Source organism: Mustelus asterias, chromosome 10 (assembly GCF_964213995.1).
Source record: "Mustelus asterias chromosome 10, sMusAst1.hap1.1, whole genome shotgun sequence".
Lineage (NCBI taxonomy): Eukaryota > Metazoa > Chordata > Chondrichthyes > Carcharhiniformes > Triakidae > Mustelus > Mustelus asterias.
The window spans coordinates 55,761,165-55,785,738 of NC_135810.1; the positions used below are offsets into that span (position 1 = coordinate 55,761,165).

Below are 24,574 nucleotides of genomic sequence, written 5' to 3' on the forward strand. Positions count from 1 at the left end.
GGTCTGATGGCAGCAGGAAACAAACTGTTCTTGAATCGGTTGGTACGTGATCCCAGATTTTTGTATCAATTTTCTGACAGAAGAAGTCTGAAGAGGATATGTCCAGGGTGCTTGATAATGCTGGGCTGCTTTTCTGAGGCAGCGGGAAGTGTAGACGGAGTCAATGGACGAGGCTCCGTTCAAAACCCTTTGTAGTTTCTTGCAGTCTTGGTCAGAGGAGGAGCTATACCAAGCTGTGAAACATCTGGAAAGGAGGCATTCTAAGGTGCAGCTGCAACAATAGATGAGTGTTGTCCTGTACATGCCGAGTTTCCTTAGCCTTCTGAGAAAGTAGAGGCGTTGGTGGGCTTTCCTAACTATGGTGTCAGCGTGGAGGGACCAGGACAGGTTGTTGGTGATCTGGACACCTCAGAACTTGAAGCTCTCGACCATTTACACTTCATCACCATTGACATAAACAGGGGCATGTTTTCCACTACACTTCCTGAAGTCTCTGGAAGATGACTATCTCCTTTGTTTTGGTGACATTGAGGAAGAGATTATTGTTGTCACACCAGTTCACAGGAATCTCTGTCTCTTTCCTGTAAGCAGTCTCATCATCGCTTGAAATGCGGCCAACCATGATGGTGTCATCAGCAAACTTGAAAATTAAGTTGGAGGGGAATTTGGCCACACAGTCATAGGTGTAGAAAGAGTTTGAGAAAGGGCTGAGAACACAGTCTTGTGGGGCACCAATATTGAGATTATGTCAGAGAGATTGTGAGGGTGGTGTGAGTGTCTGTGACGGGGGTGACTGTGTGTGAGAGAGGGTAAACGTATGTGAGAAGCGGGAGAATGTGTGTGAGGGGGGTGTGAGAGGTGGTGAGAGTGTGTGTGAGGCGGGTGAGTGTGTGTGAGGCGGGAGAATGTGTGTGAGTGGGGGTGAGAGTGTGTGAGGGGGTGAGAGTGTGTGAGGGGGTGAGTGTGTGTGAGGCGGGTGAGTGTGTGTGAGCGGGGGTGAGTGTGTGTGAGTGGGGGTGAGTGTGTGTGAGGGGGTGAGTGTGTGTGAGTGGGGGTGAGTGTGTGTGAGGGTGGGTGAGTGTGTGTGAGGGGGTGAGTGTGTGTGAGGGGGTGAGTGTGTGTGAGTGGGGGTGAGTGTGTGTGAGGGGGTGAGTGTTTGTGAGCGGGGGTGAGTGTGTGTGAGGGGGTGAGTGTGTGTGAGGGGGGGTGAGTGTGTGTGAGGGGGTGAGTGTGTGTGTGAGGGGGTGAGTGTGTGTGAGGGGGTGAGTGTGTGTGAGCGGGGATGAGTGTGTGTGAGGGGGTGAGTGTGTGTGAGCGGGGGTGAGAGTGTGTGAGTGGGGGTGAGTGTGTGTGTGAGGGGGTGAGTGTGTGTGAGGGGGTGAGTGTGTGTGTGAGGGGGTGAGTGTGTGTGAGGGGGTGAGTGTGTGTGAGGGGGTGAGTGTGTGTGAGGGGGTGAGTGTGTGTGAGTGGGGGTGAGTGTGTGTGAGGGGGTGAGTGTGTGTGAGCGGGGGTGAGTGTGTGTGAGGGGGTGAGTGTGTGTGAGGGGGGTGAGTGTGTGTGAGGGGGTGAGTGTGTGTGTGAGGGGGTGAGTGTGTGTGAGGGGGTGAGTGTGTGTGAGCGGGGATGAGTGTGTGTGAGGGGGTGAGTGTGTGTGAGGGGGTGAGTGTGTGTGAGGGGGGAAGAGTGTGTGTGAGCGGGGGTGAGGGTGTCTGAGCGGGTGTGAGTGTGTGTGAGGGGGTGAGTGTGTGAGTGGGGGTGAGTGTGTGTGAGGGGGTGAGTGTGTGAGTGGGGGTGAGTGTGTGTGAGCGGGGGTGAGTGTGTGTGAGGCGGGTGAGTGTGTGTGAGCGGGGTTGAGTGTGTGTGAGGCGGGTGAGTGTGTGTGAGTGGGGTTGAGTGTGTGTGAGGGGGTGAGTGTGTGTGAGGGGGGGTGAGTGTGTGTGAGCGGGGGTGAGTGTGTGTGAGGGGGTGAGTGTGTGAGTGGGGATGAGTGTGTGTGAGCGGGGGTGAGTGTGTGTGAGTGGGGGTGAGTGTGTGTGAGCGGGGATGAGTGTGTGTGAGGCGGGTGAGTGTGTGTGAGCGGGGGTGAGTGTGTGTGAGGAGGTGAGTGTGTGTGAGCGGGGGTGAGTGTGTGTGAGTGGGGGTGAGTGTGTGTGAGGCGGGTGAGTGTGTGTGAGCGGGGGTGTGTGTGTGTGAGGGGGTGAGTGTGTGTGAGCGGGGGTGAGTGTGTGTGAGTGGGGGTGAGTGTGTGTGAGTGGGGGTTAGTGTGTGTGAGGGGGGTGAGTGTGTGTGAGCGGGAGTGAGTGTGTGTGAGGGGGTGAGTGTGTGTGAGGGGGTTAGTGTGTGTGAGGGGGGAAGAGTGTGTGTGAGCGGGGGTGAGTGTGTGTGAGGGGGTGAGTGTGTGTGAGGGGGGAAAAGTGTGTGTGAGTGGGGGTGAGTGGGGGTGAGTGTGTGTGAGGGGGTGAGTGTGTGTGAGGCGGGTGAGCGTGTGTGAGCGGGGGTGAGTATGTGTGAGTGGGGGTGAGTGTGTGTGAGGGGGTGAGTGTGTGTGAGGCGGGAGAATGTGTGTGAGTGGGGGTGTGAGTGTGTGAGGGGGTGAGTGTGTGTGAGTGGGGGTGAGTGTGTGTGAGTGGGGGTGAGTGTGTGTGAGGGTGTGAGTGTGTGTGAGTGGGGGTGAGTGTGTGTGAGCGGGGGTGATTGTGTGTGAGCGGGGGTCAGAGTGTGTGAGAGGGGGTGAGTGTGTGTGTGAGGGGGTGAGTGTGTGTGAGGGGGTGAGTGTGTGTGTGAGGGGATGAGTGTGTGTGAGGGGGTGAGTGTGTGTGAGGGGGTGAGTGTGTGTGAGGGGGTGAGTGTTTGTGAGTGGGGGTGAGTGTGTGTGAGGGGGTGAGTGTGTGTGAGGGGGTGAGTGTGTGTGAGGGGGTGAGTGTGTGTGAGTGGGGGTGAGTGTGTGTGAGGGGGTGAGTGTGTGTGAGGGGGGGTGAGTGTGTGTGAGGGGGTGAGTGTGTGTGTGAGGGGGTGAGTGTGTGTGAGGGGGTGAGTGTGTGTGAGCGGGGATGAGTGTGTGTGAGGGGGTGAGTGTGTGTGAGGGGGGGTGAGTGTGTGTGAGGGGGTGAGTGTGTGTGTGAGGGGGTGAGTGTGTGCGAGGGGGTGAGTGTGTGTGTGAGGGGGTGAGTGTGAGTGAGCGGGGGTGAGTGTGTGTGAGGGGGTGAGTGTGTGTGAGGGGGGGTGAGTGTGTGTGAGGGGGTGAGTGTGTGTGTGAGGGGGTGAGTGTGTGTGAGGCGGGTGAGCGTGTGTGAGCGGGGGTGAGTGTGTGTGAGTGGGGGTGAGTGTGTGTGAGGGGGTGAGTGTCTGTGAGGCGGGAGAATGTGTGTGAGTGGGGGTGAGAGTGTGTGAGGGGGTCAGAGTGTGTGAGGGGGTGAGTGTGTGTGAGGCGGGTGAGTGTGTGTGAGCGGGGGTGAGTGTGTGTGAGTGGGGGTGAGTGTGTGTGAGGGGGTGAGTGTGTGTGAGTGGGGGTGAGTGTGTGTGAGGGGGTGAGTGTGTGTGAGGGGGTGAGTGTGTGTGAGGGGGTGAGTGTGTGTGAGTGGGGGTGAGTGTGTGTGAGGGGGTGAGTGTTTGTGAGCGGGGGTGAGTGTGTGTGAGGGGGTGAGTGTGTGTGAGGGGGGGTGAGTGTGTGTGAGGGGGTGAGTGTGTGTGTGAGGTGGTGAGTGTGTGTGAGGGGGTGAGTGTGTGTGAGCGGGGATGAGTGTGTGTGAGGGGGTGAGTGTGTGTGAGCGGGGGTGAGAGTGTGTGAGTGGGGGTGAGTGTGTGTGTGAGGGGGTGAGTGTGTGTGAGGGGTGAGTGTGTGTGTGAGGGGGTGAGTGTGTGTGAGGGGGTGAGTGTGTGTGAGGGGGTGAGTGTGTGTGAGGGGGTGAGTGTGTGTGAGTGGGGGTGAGTGTGTGTGAGGGGGTGAGTGTGTGTGAGCGGGGGTGAGTGTGTGTGAGGGGGTGAGTGTGTGTGAGGGGGGGTGAGTGTGTGTGAGGGGGTGAGTGTGTGTGTGAGGGGGTGAGTGTGTGTGAGCGGGTGAGTGTGTGTGAGCGGGGATGAGTGTGTGTGAGGGGGTAAGTGTGTGTGAGGGGGTGAGTGTGTGTGAGCGGGAGTGAGTGTGTGTGAGGGGGTGAGTGTGTGTGAGGGGGTGAGTGTGTGTGAGGGGGGAAGAGTGTGTGTGAGCGGGGGTGAGGGTGTGTGAGCGGGTGTGAGTGTGTGTGAGGGGGTGAGTGTGTGAGTGGGGGTGAGTGTGTGTGAGGGGGTGAGTGTGTGAGTGGGGGTGAGTGTGTGTGAGCGGGGGTGAGTGTGTGTGAGGCGGGTGAGTGTGTGTGAGCGGGGTTGAGTGTGTGTGAGGCGGGTGAGTGTGTGTGAGTGGGGTTGAGTGTGTGTGAGGGGGTGAGTGTGTGTGAGGGGGGGTGAGTGTATGTGAGCGGGGGTGAGTGTGTGTGAGGGGGTGAGTGTGTGAGTGGGGATGAGTGTGTGTGAGCGGGGGTGAGTGTGTGTGAGGCGGGTGAGTGTGTGTGAGCGGGGGTGTGTGTGAGGGGGTGAGTGTGTGTGAGCGGGGGTGAGTGTGTGTGAGTGGGGGTGAGTGTGTGTGAGGCGGGTGAGTGTGTGTGAGCGGGGGTGAGTGTGTGTGAGGGGGTGAGTGTGTGTGAGCGGGGGTGAGTGTGTGTGAGTGGGGGTGAGTGTGTGTGAGTGGGGGTGAGTGTGTGTGAGGGGGGTGAGTGTGTGTGAGCGGGAGTGAGTGTGTGTGAGGGGGTGAGTGTGTGTGAGGGGGGAAAAGTGTGTGTGAGTGGGGGTGAGTGGGGGTGAGTGTGTGTGAGGGGGTGAGTGTGTGTGAGGCGGGTGAGCGGGTGTGAGCGGGGGTGAGTGTGTGTGAGTGGGGGTGAGTGTGTGTGAGGGGGTGAGTGTGTGTGAGGCGGGAGAATGTGTGTGAGTGGGGGTGAGAGTGTGTGAGGGGGTGAGTGTGTGTGAGTGGGGGTGAGTGTGTGTGAGTGGGGGTGAGTGTGTGTGAGGGTGTGAGTGTGTGTGAGTGGGGGTGAGTGTGTGTGAGCGGGGGTGATTGTGTGTGAGCGGGGGTGAGAGTGTGTGAGTGGGGGTGAGTGTGTGTGTGAGGGTGTGAGTGTGTGTGAGGGGGTGAGTGTGTGTGTGAGGGGATGAGTGTGTGTGAGGGGGTGAGTGTGTGTGAGGGGGTGAGTGTGTGTGAGGGGGTGAGTGTGTGTGAGTGGGGGTGAGTGTGTGTGAGGGGGTGAGTGTGTGTGAGCGGGGGTGAGTGTGTGTGAGGGGGTGAGTGTGTGTGAGGGGGGGTGAGTGTGTGTGAGGGGGTGAGTGTGTGTGTGAGGGGGTGAGTGTGTGTGAGGGGGTGAGTGTGTGTGAGCGGGGATGAGTGTGTGTGAGGGGGTGAGTGTGTGTGAGGGGGGGTGAGTGTGTGTGAGGGGGTGAGTGTGTGTGAGGGGTGAGTGTGTGTGAGGGGGTGAGTGTGTGTGTGAGGGGGTGAGTGTGTGTGAGGGGGTGAGTGTGTGTGAGGGGGTGAGTGTGTGTGAGTGGGGGTGAGTGTGTGTGAGGGGGTGAGTGTTTGTGAGCGGGGGTGAGTGTGTGTGAGGGGGTGAGAGTGTGTGAGGGGGGGTGAGTGTGTGTGAGGGGGTGAGTGTGTGTGTGAGGGGGTGAGTGTGTGTGAGGGGGTGAGTGTGTGTGAGCGGGGATGAGTGTGTGTGAGGGGGTGAGTGTGTGTGAGCGGGGGTGAGAGTGTGTGAGTGGGGGTGAGTGTGTGTGTGAGGGGGTGAGTGTGTGTGAGGGGGTGAGTGTGTGTGTGAGGGGGTGAGTGTGTGTGAGCGGGGGTGAGTGTGTGTGAGGGGGAGAGTGTGTGTGAGGGGGGGTGAGTGTATGTGAGGGGGTGAGTGTGTGTGTGAGGGGGTGAGTATGTGTGAGGGGGTGAGTGTGTGTGAGCGGGGATGAGTGTGTGTGAGGGGGTGAGTGTGTGTGAGGGGGGGTGAGTGTGTGTGAGGGGGTGAGTGTGTGTGAGCGGGAGTGAGTGTGTGTGAGGGGGTGAGTGTGTGTGAGGGGGTGAGTGTGTGTGAGGGGGAAGAGTGTGTGTGAGCGGGGGTGAGGGTGTGTGAGCGGGTGTGAGTGTGTGTGAGGGGGTGAGTGTGTGAGTGGGGGTGAGTGTGTGTGAGGGGGTGAGTGTGTGAGTGGGGGTGAGTGTGTGTGAGCGGGGGTGAGTGTGTGTGAGGCGGGTGAGTGTGTGTGAGCGGGGTTGAGTGTGTGTGAGGCGGGTGAGCGTGTGTGAGCGGGGGTGAGTGTGTGTGAGTGGGGGTGAGTGTGTGTGAGGGGGTGAGTGTCTGTGAGGCGGGAGAATGTGTGTGAGTGGGGGTGAGAGTGTGTGAGGGGGTCAGAGTGTGTGAGGGGGTGAGTGTGTGTGAGGCGGGTGAGTGTGTGTGAGCGGGGGTGAGTGTGTGTGAGTGGGGGTGAGTGTGTGTGAGGGGGTGAGTGTGTGTGAGTGGGGGTGAGTGTGTGTGAGGGGGTGAGTGTGTGTGAGGGGGTGAGTGTGTGTGAGGGGGTGAGTGTGTGTGAGTGGGGGTGAGTGTGTGTGAGGGGGTGAGTGTTTGTGAGCGGGGGTGAGTGTGTGTGAGGGGGTGAGTGTGTGTGAGGGGGGGTGAGTGTGTGTGAGGGGGTGAGTGTGTGTGTGAGGTGGTGAGTGTGTGTGAGGGGGTGAGTGTGTGTGAGCGGGGATGAGTGTGTGTGAGGGGGTGAGTGTGTGTGAGCGGGGGTGAGAGTGTGTGAGTGGGGGTGAGTGTGTGTGTGAGGGGGTGAGTGTGTGTGAGGGGTGAGTGTGTGTGTGAGGGGGTGAGTGTGTGTGAGGGGGTGAGTGTGTGTGAGGGGGTGAGTGTGTGTGAGGGGGTGAGTGTGTGTGAGTGGGGGTGAGTGTGTGTGAGGGGGTGAGTGTGTGTGAGCGGGGGTGAGTGTGTGTGAGGGGGTGAGTGTGTGTGAGGGGGGGTGAGTGTGTGTGAGGGGGTGAGTGTGTGTGTGAGGGGGTGAGTGTGTGTGAGCGGGTGAGTGTGTGTGAGCGGGGATGAGTGTGTGTGAGGGGGTAAGTGTGTGTGAGGGGGTGAGTGTGTGTGAGCGGGAGTGAGTGTGTGTGAGGGGGTGAGTGTGTGTGAGGGGGTGAGTGTGTGTGAGGGGGGAAGAGTGTGTGTGAGCGGGGGTGAGGGTGTGTGAGCGGGTGTGAGTGTGTGTGAGGGGGTGAGTGTGTGAGTGGGGGTGAGTGTGTGTGAGGGGGTGAGTGTGTGAGTGGGGGTGAGTGTGTGTGAGCGGGGGTGAGTGTGTGTGAGGCGGGTGAGTGTGTGTGAGCGGGGTTGAGTGTGTGTGAGGCGGGTGAGTGTGTGTGAGTGGGGTTGAGTGTGTGTGAGGGGGTGAGTGTGTGTGAGGGGGGGTGAGTGTATGTGAGCGGGGGTGAGTGTGTGTGAGGGGGTGAGTGTGTGAGTGGGGATGAGTGTGTGTGAGCGGGGGTGAGTGTGTGTGAGGCGGGTGAGTGTGTGTGAGCGGGGGTGAGTGTGTGTGAGGGGGTGAGTGTGTGTGAGCGGGGGTGAGTGTGTGTGAGTGGGGGTGAGTATGTGTGAGGCGGGTGAGTGTGTGTGAGCGGGGGTGAGTGTGTGTGAGGGGGTGAGTGTGTGTGAGCGGGGGTGAGTGTGTGTGAGTGGGGGTGAGTGTGTGTGAGTGGGGGTGAGTGTGTGTGAGGGGGGTGAGTGTGTGTGAGCGGGAGTGAGTGTGTGTGAGGGGGTGAGTGTGTGTGAGGGGGGAAAAGTGTGTGTGAGTGGGGGTGAGTGGGGGTGAGTGTGTGTGAGGGGGTGAGTGTGTGTGAGGCGGGTGAGCGTGTGTGAGCGGGGGTGAGTGTGTGTGAGTGGGGGTGAGTGTGTGTGAGGGGGTGAGTGTGTGTGAGGCGGGAGAATGTGTGTGAGTGGGGGTGAGAGTGTGTGAGGGGGTGAGTGTGTGTGAGTGGGGGTGAGTGTGTGTGAGTGGGGGTGAGTGTGTGTGAGGGTGTGAGTGTGTGTGAGTGGGGGTGAGTGTGTGTGAGCGGGGTGATTGTGTGTGAGCGGGGGTGAGAGTGTGTGAGTGGGGGTGAGTGTGTGTGTGAGGGGGTGAGTGTGTGTGAGGGGGTGAGTGTGTGTGTGAGGGGATGAGTGTGTGTGAGGGGGTGAGTGTGTGTGAGGGGGTGAGTGTGTGTGAGGGGGTGAGTGTGTGTGAGTGGGGGTGAGTGTGTGTGAGGGGGTGAGTGTGTGTGAGCGGGGGTGAGTGTGTGTGAGGGGGTGAGTGTGTGTGAGGGGGGGTGAGTGTGTGTGAGGGGGTGAGTGTGTGTGTGAGGGGGTGAGTGTGTGTGAGGGGGTGAGTGTGTGTGAGCGGGGATGAGTGTGTGTGAGGGGGTGAGTGTGTGTGAGGGGGGGTGAGTGTGTGTGAGGGGGTGAGTGTGTGTGAGGGGTGAGTGTGTGTGAGGGGGTGAGTGTGTGTGTGAGGGGGTGAGTGTGTGTGAGGGGGTGAGTGTGTGTGAGGGGGTGAGTGTGTGTGAGTGGGGGTGAGTGTGTGTGAGGGGGTGAGTGTTTGTGAGCGGGGGTGAGTGTGTGTGAGGGGGTGAGAGTGTGTGAGGGGGGGTGAGTGTGTGTGAGTGGGTGAGTGTGTGTGTGAGGGGGTGAGTGTGTGTGAGGGGGTGAGTGTGTGTGAGCGGGGATGAGTGTGTGTTTATGGGTTGAGTGTGTGTGAGCGGGGGTGAGAGTGTGTGAGTGGGGGTGAGTGTGTGTGTGAGGGGGTGAGTGTGTGTGAGGGGGTGAGTGTGTGTGTGAGGGGGTGAGTGTGTGTGAGGGGGTGAGTGTGTGTGAGGGGGTGAGTGTGTGTGAGGGGGTGAGTGTGTGTGAGTGGGGGTGAGTGTGTGTGAGGGGGTGAGTGTGTGTGAGCGGGGGTGAGTGTGTGTGAGGGGGAGAGTGTGTGTGAGGGGGGTGAGTGTATGTGAGGGGGTGAGTGTGTGTGTGAGGGGGTGAGTGTGTGTGAGGGGGTGAGTGTGTGTGAGCGGGGATGAGTGTGTGTGAGGGGGTGAGTGTGTGTGAGGGGGGGTGAGTGTGTGTGAGGGGGTGAGTGTGTGTGAGCGGGAGTGAGTGTGTGTGAGGGGGTGAGTGTGTGTGAGGGGGTGAGTGTGTGTGAGGGGGAAGAGTGTGTGTGAGCGGGGGTGAGGGTGTGTGAGCGGGTGTGAGTGTGTGTGAGGGGGTGAGTGTGTGAGTGGGGGTGAGTGTGTGTGAGGGGGTGAGTGTGTGAGTGGGAGTGAGTGTGTGTGAGCGGGGGTGAGTGTGTGTGAGGCGGGTGAGTGTGTGTGAGCGGGGTTGAGTGTGTGTGAGGCGGGTGAGTGTGTGTGAGCGGGGTTGAGTGTGTGTGAGGGGGTGAGTGTGTGTGAGGGGGGGTGAGTGTGTGTGAGCGGGGGTGAGTGTGTGTGAGGGGGTGAGTGTGTGAGTGGGGATGAGTGTGTGTGAGCGGGGGTGAGTGTGTGTGAGTGGGGGTGAGTGTGTGTGAGCGGGGTTGAGTGTGTGTGAGGCGGGTGAGTGTGTGTGAGCGGGGGTGAGTGTGTGTGAGGGGGTGAGTGTGTGTGAGCGGGGGTGAGTGTGTGTGAGTGGGGGTGAGTGTGTGTGAGGCGGGTGAGTGTGTGTGAGCGGGGGTGAGTGTGTGTGAGGGGGTGAGTGTGTGTGAGGGGGGAAAGGTGTGTGTGAGTGGGGGTGAGTGGGGGTGAGTGTGTGTGAGGGGGTGAGCGTGTGTGAGGTGGGTGAGTGTGTGTGAGGCGGGAGAATGTGTGTGAGTGGGGGTGAGAGTGTGTGAGGGGGTGAGTGTGTGTGAGTGGGGGTGAGTGTGTGTGAGTGGGGGTGAGTGTGTGTGAGGGTGTGAGTGTGTGTGAGTGGGGGTGAATGTGTGTGAGCGGGGGTGATTGTGTGTGAGCGGGGGTGAGAGTGTGTGAGTGGGGGTGAGTGTGTGTGTGAGGGGGTGAGTGTGTGTGAGGGGGTGAGTGTGTGTGTGAGGGGATGAGTGTGTGTGAGGGGGTGAGTGTGTGTGAGGGGGTGAGTGTGTGTGAGGGGGTGAGTGTGTGTGAGTGGGGGTGAGTGTGTGTGAGGCGGTGAGTGTGTGTGAGCGGGGGTGAGTGTGTGTGAGGGGGTGAGTGTGTGTGAGGGGGGGTGAGTGTGTGTGAGGGGGTGAGTGTGTGTGTGAGGGGGTGAGTGTGTGTGAGGGGGTGAGTGTGTGTGAGCGGGGATGAGTGTGTGTGAGGGGGTGAGTGTGTGTGAGGGGGGGTGAGTGTGTGTGAGGGGGTGAGTGTGTGTGAGGGGGTGAGTGTGTGTGAGGGGGGAAGAGTGTGTGTGAGCGGGGGTGAGGGTGTGTGAGCGGGTGTGAGTGTGTGTGAGGGGGTGAGTGTGTGAGTGGGGGTGAGTGTGTGTGAGGGGGTGAGTGTGTGAGTGGGGGTGAGTGTGTGTGAGCGGGGGTGAGTGTGTGTGAGGCGGGTGAGTGTGTGTGAGCGGGGTTGAGTGTGTGTGAGGCGGGTGAGTGTGTGTGAGCGTGGTTGAGTGTGTGTGAGGGGGTGAGTGTGTGTGAGGGGGGGTGAGTGTGTGTGAGCGGGGGTGAGTGTGTGTGAGGGGGGGTGAGTGTGTGTGAGGGGGGTGAGTGTGTGTGAGCGGGAGTGAGTGTGTGTGAGGGGGTGAGTGTGTGTGAGGGGGTGAGTGTGTGTGAGGGGGGAAGAGTGTGTGTGAGCGGGGGTGAGTGTGTGTGAGGGGGTGAGTGTGTGTGGGGGGGAAGAGTGTGTGTGAGTGTGTGTGAGCGGAGTTGAGTGTGTGTGAGGGGGTGAGTGTGTGTGAGGGGGGGTGAGTGTGTGTGAGCGGGGGTGAGTGTGTGTGAGGGGGTGAGTGTGTGAGTGGGGATGAGTGTGTGTGAGCGGGGGTGAGTGTGTGTGAGTGGGGGTGAGTGTGTGTGAGCGGGGATGAGTGTGTGTGAGGCGGGTGAGTGTGTGTGAGCGGGGGTGAGTGTGTGTGAGGGGGTGAGTGTGTGTGAGCGGGGGTGAGTGTGTGTGAGTGGGGGTGAGTGTGTGTGAGGCGGGTGAGTGTGTGTGAGCGGGGGTGAGTGTGTGTGAGGGGGTGAGAGTGTGTGAGCGGGGGTGAGTGTGTGTGAGTGGGGGTGAGTGTGTGTGAGTGGGGGTGAGTGTGTGTGAGGGGGGTGAGTGTGTGTGAGCGGGAGTGAGTGTGTGTGAGGGGGTGAGTGTGTGTGAGGGGGGAAGAGTGTGTGTGAGCGGGGGTGAGTGTGTGTGAGGGGGTGAGTGTGTGTGAGGGGGGAAAGGTGTGTGTGAGTGGGGGTGAGTGGGGGTGAGTGTGTGTGAGGGGGTGAGTGTGTGTGAGGCGGGTGAGCGTGTGTGAGCGGGGGTGAGTGTGTGTGAGTGGGGGTGAGTGTGTGTGAGGGGGTGAGTGTGTGTGAGGCGGGAGAATGTGTGTGAGTGGGGGTGAGAGTGTGTGAGGGGGTGAGTGTGTGTGAGTGGGGGTGAGTGTGTGTGAGTGGGGGTGAGTGTGTGTGAGGGTGTGAGTGTGTGTGAGTGGGGGTGTGTGTGTGTGAGCGGGGGTGATTGTGTGTGAGCGGGGGTGAGAGTGTGTGAGTGGGGGTGAGTGTGTGTGTGAGGGGGTGAGTGTGTGTGAGGGGGTGAGTGTGTGTGTGAGGGGATGAGTGTGTGTGAGGGGGTGAGTGTGTGTGAGGGGGTGAGTGTGTGTGAGGGGGTGAGTGTGTGTGAGTGGGGGTGAGTGTGTGTGAGGGGGTGAGTGTGTGTGAGCGGGGGTGAGTGTGTGTGAGGGGGTGAGTGTGTGTGAGGGGGGGTGAGTGTGTGTGAGGGGGTGAGTGTGTGTGTGAGGGGGTGAGTGTGTGTGAGGGGGTGAGTGTGTGTGAGCGGGGATGAGTGTGTGTGAGGGGGTGAGTGTGTGTGAGGGGGGGTGAGTGTGTGTGAGGGGGTGAGTGTGTGTGAGGGGGTGAGTGTGTGTGAGGGGGGAATAGTGTGTGTGAGCGGGGGTGAGGGTGTGTGAGTGTGTGTGAGGGGGTGAGTGTGTGAGTGGGGGTGAGTGTGTGTGACGGGGTCAGTGTGTGAGTGGGGGTGAGTGTGTGTGAGCGGGGGTGAGTGTGTGTGAGGCGGGTGAGTGTGTGTGAGCGGGGTTGATTGTGTGTGAGGCGGGTGAGTGTGTGTGAGCGTGGTTGAGTGTTTGTGAGGGGGTGAGTGTGTGTGAGGGGGGGTGAGTGTGTGTGAGCGGGGGTGAGTGTGTGTGAGGGGGGGTGAGTGTGTGTGAGGGGGGTGAGTGTGTGTGAGCGGGAGTGAGTGTGTGTGAGGGGGTGAGTGTGTGTGAGGGGGTGAGTGTGTGTGAGGGGGGAAGAGTGTGTGTGAGCGGGGGTGAGTTTGTGTGAGGGGGTGAGTGTGTGTGGGGGGGAAGAGTGTGTGTGAGTGGGGGTGAGTGGGGGTGAGTGGCGGTGAGGGGGTGAGTGTGTGTGAGGGGGGAAGAGTGTGTGTGAGTGGGGGTGAGTGTGTGTGTGAGCGGGGGTGAGTGTGTGTGAGGGGGGTGAGTGTGTGTGAGGGGGTGAGTGTGTGTGCGGGGGTGAGTGTGTGTGAGGGGGGTGAGTGTGTGTGAGCGGGAGTGAGTGCGTGTGAGGGGGGAAGAGTGTGTGTGAGCGGGGGTGAGTGTGTGTGAGCGGGGGTGAGTGTGTGTGAGGGGGTGAGTGTGTGTGAGGGGGTGAGTGTGTGTGAGCGGGGGTGAGTGTGTGTGAGCGGGAGTGAGTGTGTGAGAGGGGGTGAGTGTGTGTGAGCGGGGGTGAGTGTGTGTGAGGGGGTGAGTGTGTGTGAGGGGGTGAGTGTGTGTGAGCGGGGTGAGTGTGTGTGAGCGGGAGTGAGTGTGTGAGAGGGGGTGAGTGTGTGTGAGCGGGGGTGAGTGTGTGTGAGCGGGAGTGAGTGTGTGTGAGGGGGTGAGTGTGTGAATGGGGGTGAGTGTGTGTGAGCGGGGGTGAGTGTATGTGAGTGGGGGTGAGTGTGTGTGAGCGGGGGTGAGTGTGTGTGAGGCGGGTGAGTGTGTGTGAGCGGGGGTGAGTGTGTGTGAGGGGGTGAGTGTGTGTGAGTGGGGGTGAGTGTGTGTGAGGCGGGTGAGTGTGTGTGAGCGGGGCTGAGTGTGTGTGAGGGGGTGAGTGTGTGTGAGGGGGTGAGTGTGTGTGAGGGGGGAAGAGTGGGGGTGAGTGGGGGTGAGTGTGTGTGAGGGGTTGACTGTGTGTAAGGGGTGGTAAATGTTTGTGGGGGTGAGTGTGTGTGTGAGGGGGGGGCGAGTGTGTGGTGTGTGTGGGGGGAGTGTGTCTAAGGGGGGGGCGCGAGTGTATATGAGGGGGGGGTGAGTACGTGGGGGTCTGGATGAAATGATCATAGTCTGTGGATACGAGATTGCCATGATGTGGAGATGCCGGCCTTGGACTGGGATCAGCACAGTAAGAAGTCTCACAACACCAGGTTAAAGTCCAACAGATTTATTTGGCAGCACTAGCTTTCAGAGTCTCAGGCTCCTTCATCAGGTGAGTGAGGACTTGTGTTCACAAACAGGTCAGAGACAGACACAACCATTATCTTGGAAATTGAGTTTGTGTCTGTCTCTGACCTGTTTGTGAACACAAGTCCTCACTCACCTGATGAAGGAGCCTGAGACTCTGAAAGCTAGTGCTGCCAAATAAATCTGTTGGACTTTAACCTGGTGTTGTGAGACTTCTTACGATACGAGGTAGGACATTTAAGATTTTTAATTCCTCTCTGGTCACGGGGGAAGAGCCAGAGGGCTGGAGGGCAACGAATGAGGTTCCATTTTTCAAAAAGGGTGGATGAGATGAACCAGGAAGTTACAGAGCCGTGAGTCTCTGTAAGGAAGCTACTGGAGAAAATTCTGAAGGGGAGAATTAATCGCCACTTGGAAAGGCATGTGTTGATTAGGGATAGTCAGCATGGATTTGTCAGATTGAGGTCATGCTTAACAAATCTGACAGGATTATTTTGAAAATGAAATTGAATGTGTGGATGAGGGAAGTGATTCTATGGATTTTAGCAAAGCCATTGACAAGGTCCCACGTGGGAGACTGATTGAGAAGGTTGAAGGACGTGGAATTCAGGGAGACTTGGTGAGATGGATCCAAAACTGGCTTAGTAATAGGACACAAAGGGTGGTGGTAGAAGGCTGTTTGTGTGACTGGCGGCTGGTTTCCAGTGGCATACCACAAGATTCAGTGCTGGGATCCTTCTTGACTGTTACATACATAAATTATATCAACGATAATGTGGGCTGTTAGAGTGACTGGACGCCAGTATTCAGTGGTGTACCACAAGGTGGGGGAATGATGAGCAAGTTTGCAGATGACACCACGATTGGTTGGGTGCTTAATAGTGAGGAAGAAGGTTGTAGTTTGCAGAAAGTTAGAGATGGGTTGGACAGATGGGCAGAGCAGTGGCAGATTCTATTTAACCCTGAAAAGTGTGAGGTGATGCACTTTGGAAGAAGTAACAAGACAAGTGAGTATTTAATGAATGGCAGGACACGAGGAAGCTCAGAGGAATAGATCGATCTTGGGGTACTTATTTGCAGATTCCTGAAGGCGGCGGAGCTGGTGAATAGGGTAGTTAAGAAGGCATGTGGGTCACTTGCTTTTGTCAGCCGTGGCATAGAGTATAAGGGCAAGTAGATAATTTTGGAGCTATACAGACGTTGGTTAGGCCACAGCTGGAGTACTGTGTGCAGTTCTGGTCACCTCACTATAGAATCATAGAAACCCCACAGTAGAGAAAGAGGCCATTCGGCCCATCGAGTCTGCACCGACCACAATCCCACCCAGGCCCCACCCCCATATCCCTACATATTTACCCACTAATCCCTCTAACCTACACATCTCAGGACACTAAGGGGCAATTTTAGCATGGCCAATCAACCTAACCTGCACATCTTTGGTCTGTGGGATGAAACCGGAGCACCCGGAGGAAACCCACGCAGACACGGGGAGAATGTGCAAACTCCACACAGGCAGTGACCCAAGCCGGGAATCGAACCCAGGTCCCTGGAGCTGTGAAGCAACAGTGCTAACCACTGTGTTACCGTGCTGCCCCGTGCCGGAAGGATGTGATAGCAATAGAGGGGGTTTAGAGAAGATTCACCAGGATGTTGCCTGGGATGGAGAATTTGAGTTATCAGGTGAGACTGGATAGAATCATAGAATCCCTACAGTTCTGGGGTGAGCGTAGCCGAAAAATCCCACCCCATATGTAAGTCGACAGTGGGAATTGTCGGTGCAAGACGATTGTTTGTTGTGTGGCATGCGGGTTGTTATCCCCCAGTCTTTGAGATGGAATGTATTGGAGTCATTGCACTAAGAACACCCAGTGGTGGTGCAAATGAAAGAGGTGGCCCTCAGCTATATGTGGTGGCCGAAATAAATGCCTGCACGGAGGAGAAAGCAAGCTTGTGTGAGTCGTGTGCCAAGATTAGAAAGGCACCAGCTGCGTCACCATTGCACCATGGGAATGGCAAAAAAGGGACCTGGGATTGGGTCCACATAGATTTTGTGGGACCAGTAGAAGGTCAGATGCTGCGGGTGGTCATCGATGCGCACTCAAAGTGGCCAGAAATGATTTATATGAAATCGGTGTCCACGGAAATGACCTTAGACAAGCTTAATGTTTGCGAGGTTTGCTTACCTTAACCAAATTGTCAGTGACAACAGAGCACAGTTTGTGTCGGCAGACCTTGAAGAGTACAAGGAGCTACAGGGCATTCGGCGTGTAAAGTCTGTGCCAGACCACCCAGCGATGAATGGGCGAGCAGAGTGTTTTGTACAGACTGTTAAACACTCTTTGGTGGTTTCACAGGGGGAGGGGTCATTGATGTGAAGATTGAATCAGTTCTTGAGCGTGTATAGGAACCCTCCTATGCAACAACAAAATGCTCTCCGGCAGCGCTGATGTTCGGGAGACAGTTGTGTATAATGTTTGACCTGCTGAGGCCTGATGAGACGAGATGAGTGGTGGAGAAGAACCAGGAGGTGCAGATCGGCCGTGGAGCTGCACATACCAAGCTGAGGGTGATTTCAAGGGTGATTTAGTCCCGGCCAGCAACCATGCTTGGGGGGAGAAGTGGGCTTTAGCTATGATTGTGGCCAAGTCAGAGCCCTTGTCTTACACATTGGAAACTCGGGACAAGTTAGTGTGGCGCCGACATGCAGACCAACTGTTCGAGGCCCCACACTAACGGGGAAGAAGCCCACCTATAAGTTTGCAGGGGTTCCAAACAGTGCCAGCAGAGCTATCAGGAGAGGGAGGCCTTGAATCGACAGCTCCTCCAGTCATGGAGGGGATGAGGAACTTGACATTGGTGACTGACGAGGTGCAGAAAGAGGGGCCACTGTTCGTGGGCTCATCGAGACCACACTCGCCAGAAAGCATCATAAAACCAGTTCCAGTCCCCATGAAACATCCCCCAAGGGATCATCATCCCCCTGACAGGTTGATCATGTCTATGGAAGATGGATGTGAGGGTGTGGAATGAACTATGCACTGTATCATAAATACGCTGTGGGTTCTGCACCAAGCACCTTTATAATGTAAAGAGAGAGAAATGTACAATCGTATGTCAGTAGTTTAATATGCTGTAAAGTTTATTTTTAGTGTCACAAGTAGGCTTACATTAACACTGCAATGAAGTTACTGTGAAAGTCCTCTCATCACCACACTCTGGAACCTGTTCGGGGACACTGAAGGAGAATTTAGCATGGCCAATGCACCTAACCAGCACATCTTTGGACTGTGGGAGGAAACCGGATCACCTGGAGGGAACATAGAACATAGAACATAGAAAGCCACAGCACAAACAGGCCCTTCGGCCCACAAGTTGCGCCGATCATATCCCTACCTCTAGGCCTATCTATAGCCCTCAATCCCATTAAATCCCATGTACTCATCCAGAAGTCTCTTAAAAGACCCCAACGAGTTTGCCTCCACCACCACCGACGTCAGCCGATTCCACTCACCCACCACCCTCTGAGTGAAAAACTTACCCCTGACATCTCCTCTGTACCTACCCCCCAGCACCTTAAACCTGTGTCCTCTTGTAGCAACCATTTCAGCCCTTGGAAATAGCCTCTGAGAGTCTACCCTATCCAGACCTCTTAACATCTTGTAAACCTCTATCAGGTCACCTCTCATCCTTCGTCTCTCCAGGGAGAAGAGACCAAGCTCCCTCAACCTATCCTCATAAGGCATGCCCCCCAATCCAGGCAACATCCTTGTAAATCTCCTCTGCACCCTTCCAATGGCTTCAACATCTTTCCTGTAATGAGGTGACCAGAACTGCGCGCAGTACTCCAAGTGGGGTCTAACCAGGGTCCTATAAAGCTGCAGCATTATCTCCCGACTCCTAAACTCAATCCCTCGATTAATGAAGGCTAGTACGCCGTACGCCTTCTTGACCGCATCCTCCACCTGCGAGGCCGATTTAAGAGTCCTATGGACCCGGACCCCAAGGTCCTTCTGATCCTCTACACTGCTAAGAATGGTACCCTTCATATTATACTGCTGTTTCATCCCATTGGATCTGCCAAAATGGATCACTACACACTTATCCGGGTTGAAGTCCATCTGCCACTTCTCCGCCCAGTCTTGCATTCTATCTATGTCTCGCTGCAACTTCTGACATCCCTCCAAACTATCCACAACACCACCTACCTTGGTGTCGTCAGCAAACTTACCAACCCATCCCTCCACTTCCTCATCCAGGTCATTTATGAAAATGACAAACAGCAAGGGTCCCAGAACAGATCCCTGGGGCACTCCACTGGTCACTGACCTCCATGCAGAGAAAGACCCCTCCACAGCCACTCTCTGCCTTCTGCAGGCAAGCCAGTTCTGGATCCACAAGGCAACAGCCCCTTGGATCCCATGCCCTCTCACTTTCTCAAGAAGTCTTGCATGGGGGACCTTATCGAACGCCTTGCTGAAGTCCATATAGACCACATCCATCGCTCTTCCTTTGTCAATGTGTTTGGTCACATTTTCAAAGAACTCAACCAGGCTCGTAAGGCACGACCTGCCCTTGACAAAGCCGTGCTGACTACTTTTGATCATACTAAACTTCTCTAGATGATCATAAATCCTGTCTCTCAGGATCCTCTCCATCAACTTACCAACCACTGAGGTTAGACTCACCGGTCGGTAATTTCCCAGGCTGTCCCTGTTCCCTTTCTTGAATATAGGGACCACATCTGCAATCCTCCAATCCTCCGGAACATCTCCCGTCTCCATCGACGATGCAAAGATCATCGCCAAAGGCTCCGCAATCTCCTCCCTCGCCTCCCACAGTAACCTGGGGTACATCCCATCCGGTCCCGGCGACTTACCAACCTTGATGCCATGGGGAGAATGTGCAGACTCCACACAGACAGTGACCCAAGCTGGGAATCGAATCCAGGTCCCTGGCGCTGTGAGACAGCAATGCTAACCACTGTGCCACTGTGCTGCCCCTCTGTTGGTGTTGCTGTATGGGGCAGTTTGCTGTTTATAGGGGAGGAGTGTTATGTCTGTTGGTGCATCGCCCCTTTAACGGAGTGGATCATGTGTCCTTGGGTGTGGGATGAGCTATTGGGATCCACCCAGAGTTGGGCAGTCAACATTTGGAGTGTGGATCGAATAGACTTAACGACGAGCTGTGCTCCCTGACGCCTGACTGTGGAGTAGCTATTGAGGAGACTCCTCACTACAACAGGATTTAACAAATAGAAAGAAGGCGTTCCCTTTGGTTGAGAGGGGTCAATCACAAGGGGGCATCGTTTTTAAGGAGAAGGGGCAGGAGATTCAGAGACGATTTGAGAAAAGAAATTCAGTCAGAGGCTGGAATATGGAATGCACTGACTGGGAAGGTAGTGGAGGACAGAAAAGTTACAACATTTAAAAGGTATTTGGATGAACACTTGAAACATTATAACACTCAAGGGTAAGGGACAAGCGCTGGAAAATGGGACCAGCATGCCTTTAGTGGTAGTCATTGTCGATGCAGGCCCAATTGGTCGCAGGGCCTTTTCTGCGCTGTCCAACTTTCGGACTCTATGACTCCACCTGCTTTGAAACAGCATCACCTCCTGTGCCCATGAGCACTGGGCAATGTGCCAATGACCTGGGTACAAACTCTTTGAAAGTTGAAGAGCAGAATGTGCTGTGTCCCCCAGATGTTTAGCAAGTTGCAATACAAGGGACTCACTGGGTAGCTGGAACTCTTATTCATCCTACCTGAATACAACAATTCATTGAACCTCTTGCTGCACTGCACCCAGGATCATCAGTGCTCCTTCGAGAAACTTATCACCTTTGTAATCTGACTCCATGCATTCTTGCCGTTCAGTCTGCGGGGTAGAGAATGTTTCTGCTGTCCCTATCGTGCCAAGATCACAGACTTTTCTCAGAACTCCTGACTGTTTCCTGGTTCCGTCATCCTGGTTTCTGAACAGACAAATTACAGTAAGTGTGTTGTGTGCATCATTAGCTTGGCACAATGCCACGATAGCAAGGGGATGGTGTTTGGTGCTCTGCTTGTCAGTGATGTGTTCTCCATGTACAGGCTTGTTGGCCTAACTGTTGCTGTACAAGTGTCAATGTGTCCTGTGTTGTCACTGCATGGCAACATTTTATAGGATTAGCTTTCGGAGCGCTTCTCCTTCATCAGATGGAGTGGAAATCTGCTCTCAGACAGGGCACAGGGACACAAAATCAAGTTACAGAATACTGATTAGAATGAGAATCCCGACAGCCAACCAGATCAAGTCTTATGCTGAGAGACTTTGCCGTCGCACCTCTCTCACACTCCTCAAACACCTCGTACACCAGCTCAACAGCAAACGCCGCAGCCTGGAAACCAAGATAGAGTCCACATTCTCAACTTGCGCTCAGGATGCAGACCAGCTGCGAAACTCTGCCAAGCAGACGAGACAAAGGAACTACACCATCTACATGCACACCAAGAACAGGAAACTTGAGAAACTCGGCATCACCACCAGCAGCAACCAAGCCTCCCCCGGTACCACAGTAGAAAACAGTACCACTGCAGGGAAGTCCATTGTCAACTTGTCCGACTACACACTTCAGCCAGATGAAATCGAAGTTCTCAGCCGAAGGCTCAACCTTTGCCCCACCACCAAAATAGACCCCATCAGTCTCGCAGCAGACACAGAGGAATTCATCAGGCGAATGAGGCTGCGGGAGTTCTTCCACAAACCCCAAGAGGACAACAGCAAACACAATGAGACAGACAATGAACCGAAACAGCCGACAGAGAGATCCGCAGTGCATCCGAAGAGGAAAGAGTTGAATTGGACTCCTCCGGAAGGCCGCTGCCCTCGACTTGACATGTATGCCCAAGCCATCAGGAGGTGCGTTAACACCAAATTCATCAGCCGCACTCACAAGACAGCACCGAACATCACCCAAGCACAACGCAATGCCATCCGCGCTCTCAAGACCAACCGCAACATTGTCATCAAACCAGCAGACAAAGGAGGGGCCATCGTCGTACTGAACAGAATGGATTTCTGCAAAGAAGTGTACCGACAACAAAACAACGAGGAACACTACAGACAATTACCCGCAGATCCGACCAAAGGACACACCCGTCAACTCAACACTCTGATCAAAACCTTTGACCTGGACCTTCAAAGTACCCTCCGTGCTCTCATCCCACGTACTCCCGCGTTGGAGATCTCTACTGCCTCCCAAAGATACACAAGGCAAACACACCCGGCCGTCCTATCGTATCGGGCAATGGGACCCTGTGCGAGAACCTCTCCGGCTATGTCGAGGGCATCTTGAAACCCATTATACAAAGAACCCCCAGCTTTTGTCGCGACACTACGGACTTCCGACAGAAAGTCAACGCACATGGGGCAGTTGAACCAGGAGCGCTCCTCGTCACAATGGATGTCTCGGCACTCTACACCAGCATCCCCCACGATGATGGCATTGCTGCAACTGCCTCAGTACTCAACGCCGACAACTGCCAGTTTCCAGATGCAATTTTACAACTCACCCGCTTCATCCTGGACCACAATGTCTTCACCTTCAACAACCAGTTCTTCATCCAGACACACGGAACAGCCATGGGGACCAAATTCGCAACTCAATATGCCAACATCTTCATGCACAGGTTCGAACAAGACTTCTTCACCGCACAGGACCTTCAACCGATGCTATACACTAGATACATCGATGACATTTTCTTCCTTTGGACTCATGGTGAACAATCACTGAAACAACTATATGATGACATCAACAAGTTCCATCCCACCATCAGACTCACCATGGACTACTCTCCGGAATCGGTTGCATTCTTGGACACACGCATCTCCATTAAGGACGGTCACCTCAGCACCTCACTGTACCGCAAGCCCACGGATAACCTCGTGATGCTCCACTTCTCCAACTTCCACCCTAAACACGTTAAAGAAGCCATCCCCTACGGACAAGCCCTCCGTATACACAGGATCTGCTCGGATGAGGAGGATCGCAACAGTCACCTCCAGACGCTGAAAGATGCCCTCATAAGAACAGGATATGGGGCTCGACTCATCGATCAACAGTTCCGACGATCCACAGCGAAAAACCGCACCGACCTCCTCAGAAGACAAACACGGGACATGGTGGACAGAGTACCCTTCATGGTGGACAGAGTACCGTCCAGTTCTTCCCTGGAGTGGAGAAGCTACGACATCTCCTCTGGAGCCTTCAGCATGTCATCGATGAAGACGAACATCTCGCCAAGGCCATCCCCACACCCCCACTTCTTGCCTTCAAACAACCGCGCAACCTCAAACAGACAATTGTCCGCAGCAAACTACCCAGCCTTCAGGAGAACAGTGACCACGACACTACACAACCCTGCCACAGCAACCTCTGCAAGACGTGCCGGATCATCGACACGGATGCCATCATCTCACGTGAGAACACCAGCTACCACGTACACAGTACCTACTCTTGCAATTCGGCCAACGTTGTCTACCTGATACGCTGCAGGAAAGGATGTCCCGAGGCATGGTACATTTGGGAAACCATGCAGATGCTATGACAACGGATGAATGAACACCACTCGACAATCACCAGGCAAGACTGTTCTCTTCCTGTGGGGGAGCACTTCAGCAGTCACGGGCATTCAGCCTCTGATCTTCGGGTAAGCGTTCTCCAAGGCGGCCTACACGACACACAACAGCGCAGAGTTGCTGAGCAGAAACTGATAGCCAAGTTCCTCACACATGAGGACGGCCTAAACTGGGGTTGGATTTCTGTCACATTATCAGTAGCCCCCACAGCGTGCCTCCTGGACTTGCAGAATCTCACTGGCTGTCCTGTCTGGAGACAATACACATCTCTTTAACCTGTGCTTAATGCTCCCTCCACCCACATTGTCTGTATCTTTAAGATCTGGTTGGCTGTAGGGATTTGCATTCTAATCAGTATTCTGTAACTTGATTTTGTGTCTCTGTGCCCTGTTTGAGAGCAGACTTCCACTCCATCTGACGAAGGAGCAGCGCTCCGAAAGCTAATGGTATTTGCTACCAAATAAACCTGTTGGGCTTTAACCTGGTGTTGTAAAAACTCTTACTGTGTTCACCCCAGTCCAACGCCGGCATCTCCACATCATAACCTTTTATAGGGCCAGATCTCCTTGAGGGATGGATAAATCTTGGTCTGAAATAAGGCTGGGTGCCACATGCTGAGCTGGGAGCACTTCTGGAGGAAGAGGGATTGTGTGTGAGAGCTGCAGCACTGAGGTCTGAGTGTTGGTACAGCCCCTGAACTGGGTGGCTACACCCACTTATTCAGCTGCATTGGGACCTCTGCATGTTCACTTTGTTGAATGCAACCACTTGCAGGGGTGTGTAGAGAAAGGCCATGCTAGCAGATTCCTCAGAGCTGGATCTTCACAGGCAGTGGCAGGATATCAATGGATCATTAATTTGTTAGATTACTGAGAGATTCTTCATACTGGGCCAACAGGGCAATAGCCAGCAATGATATCAGCAATGACAGTAAATACTCACGAGACAAATTGCAACCAACAGTTCCAGTGCCGTGGGCAAGTTCTTCAAAACAATGCCCTCCAATCCTGACAGCAGGAAGATTGCAGCAGAAGTGGGCCTTTCATTAGCCCTGAGGCAGGATGGACTTATCTCTGCTGTTTCTGCTGCCCACTGTGTGTCTGGAGATGTGAGAAAAGTATGTTTGATTGATGGACAGGTTGGAGATGGGAATTCTGGAAACTCCAAATAGAGTTGACAACCCAAACATGAGAGAACATCCAAGACAAAACTTTAAAGGTGTAGCAGAAACTGATGGACAGAATGGAAGTCAAAGGTTGAGACATTTTCTGCAGTGGTGAAGGGGCGATCGAATATAAGCAGTCAGTGTTTTGGAGACAAAGATGGTGCTCAATGTAGAAAACTGAACAAGAGGAAGGAGGTTCCATGTATAGAAACATAGAAGATGGGAGCAGGAGGAAGCCGTTTGGCCCTTTGAGCCTGCTCCACCATTCATTACGATCATGGCTGATCATCCAACTATGGTTGTGTAGGCTGTCAAGATTAGTCCGGATTTACCTTGAGGTGCCACTGGACAGGCTGAAAGAGTTGAGCTTGGAGGCACCTAGGTGCTGTTGTGAACCAGTGAGGACAGCTTTGATTAGATCCATTTTAATGCCTTTGAAATTATGAATCAAGCAGTCTAGATTGTCACTAGGATAGTTAGAGAATCATGGAATCCCTACAGTACAGAAGGAGGCCATTCGGCCCATCAAGTCTGTACCAACCACATCCCACCCAGATCCTATTCCTGTAATACCACGCATTTACCCTGATAATCCCCATGATAACAAGGCCCACCTGTACCACTCATTGCCATGGTGATGGGGTCCATGTGTGCCTGTGGTAAAAAAGCACACAAATCCCTCTTGTCTCCATGGTAGTCAAGCCCACATGTTCTCCACATCCCCATGGTAACGAGGTCTGTACTAGGGCAAACCTAGGGAGTGTGGGCCGCAGCAGGAGAGGAATGAATGGAAAGGCTTAAACAGCCAGCACTGTAGTATCCGCACTCACTGCAAAATACTAATAACTACATCTCAGAAAGCACGAAAACAGTCACACACCAGGTGATATCGGTCCAAGATTTCAGCAACCACATGAGAATTGATATCAATTAGGGCTCCAAAAGGTCTAGAGGGACCATTGTGCCTCTGAAAACTTAATCAAACATCCAGGCGATGGGACAATTACACCCAATCAAAATCAGTTTGACAAATACAATGCATTGATATTGTAAACAGGTGGACAGGAGGTGTCCACCAAGCGATTAAAGCTGAATCACCCGAGACAGTACATCTGCACAATGTAATCAAAAACAGAACTGTAAACAATTTAAAGTAACAATCTGACGACCTAATTGAAATGTAGCACATTGTAACACAAAAAGGTA

The 24,574-nt window shown here is 55.1% G+C and overlaps 1 protein-coding gene across 1 annotated transcript in view; it reads right to left on the bottom strand.

The window, feature by feature from the left end:
* LOC144499600 (matrix metalloproteinase-18-like) overlaps nt 1–19,478 on the bottom strand; it is a 65,632-nt gene extending 46,154 nt beyond the window's left edge. Inside the window, exon 1 of the mRNA XM_078221739.1 lies at nt 19,349–19,478. Within this exon, the coding sequence (XP_078077865.1) occupies nt 19,349–19,366 (18 nt within the window). The 5' untranslated portion in view covers nt 19,367–19,478. The remainder of the gene's footprint in view (nt 1–19,348) is intronic.
* Between the last annotated feature and the right edge of the window lie 5,096 nt (nt 19,479–24,574).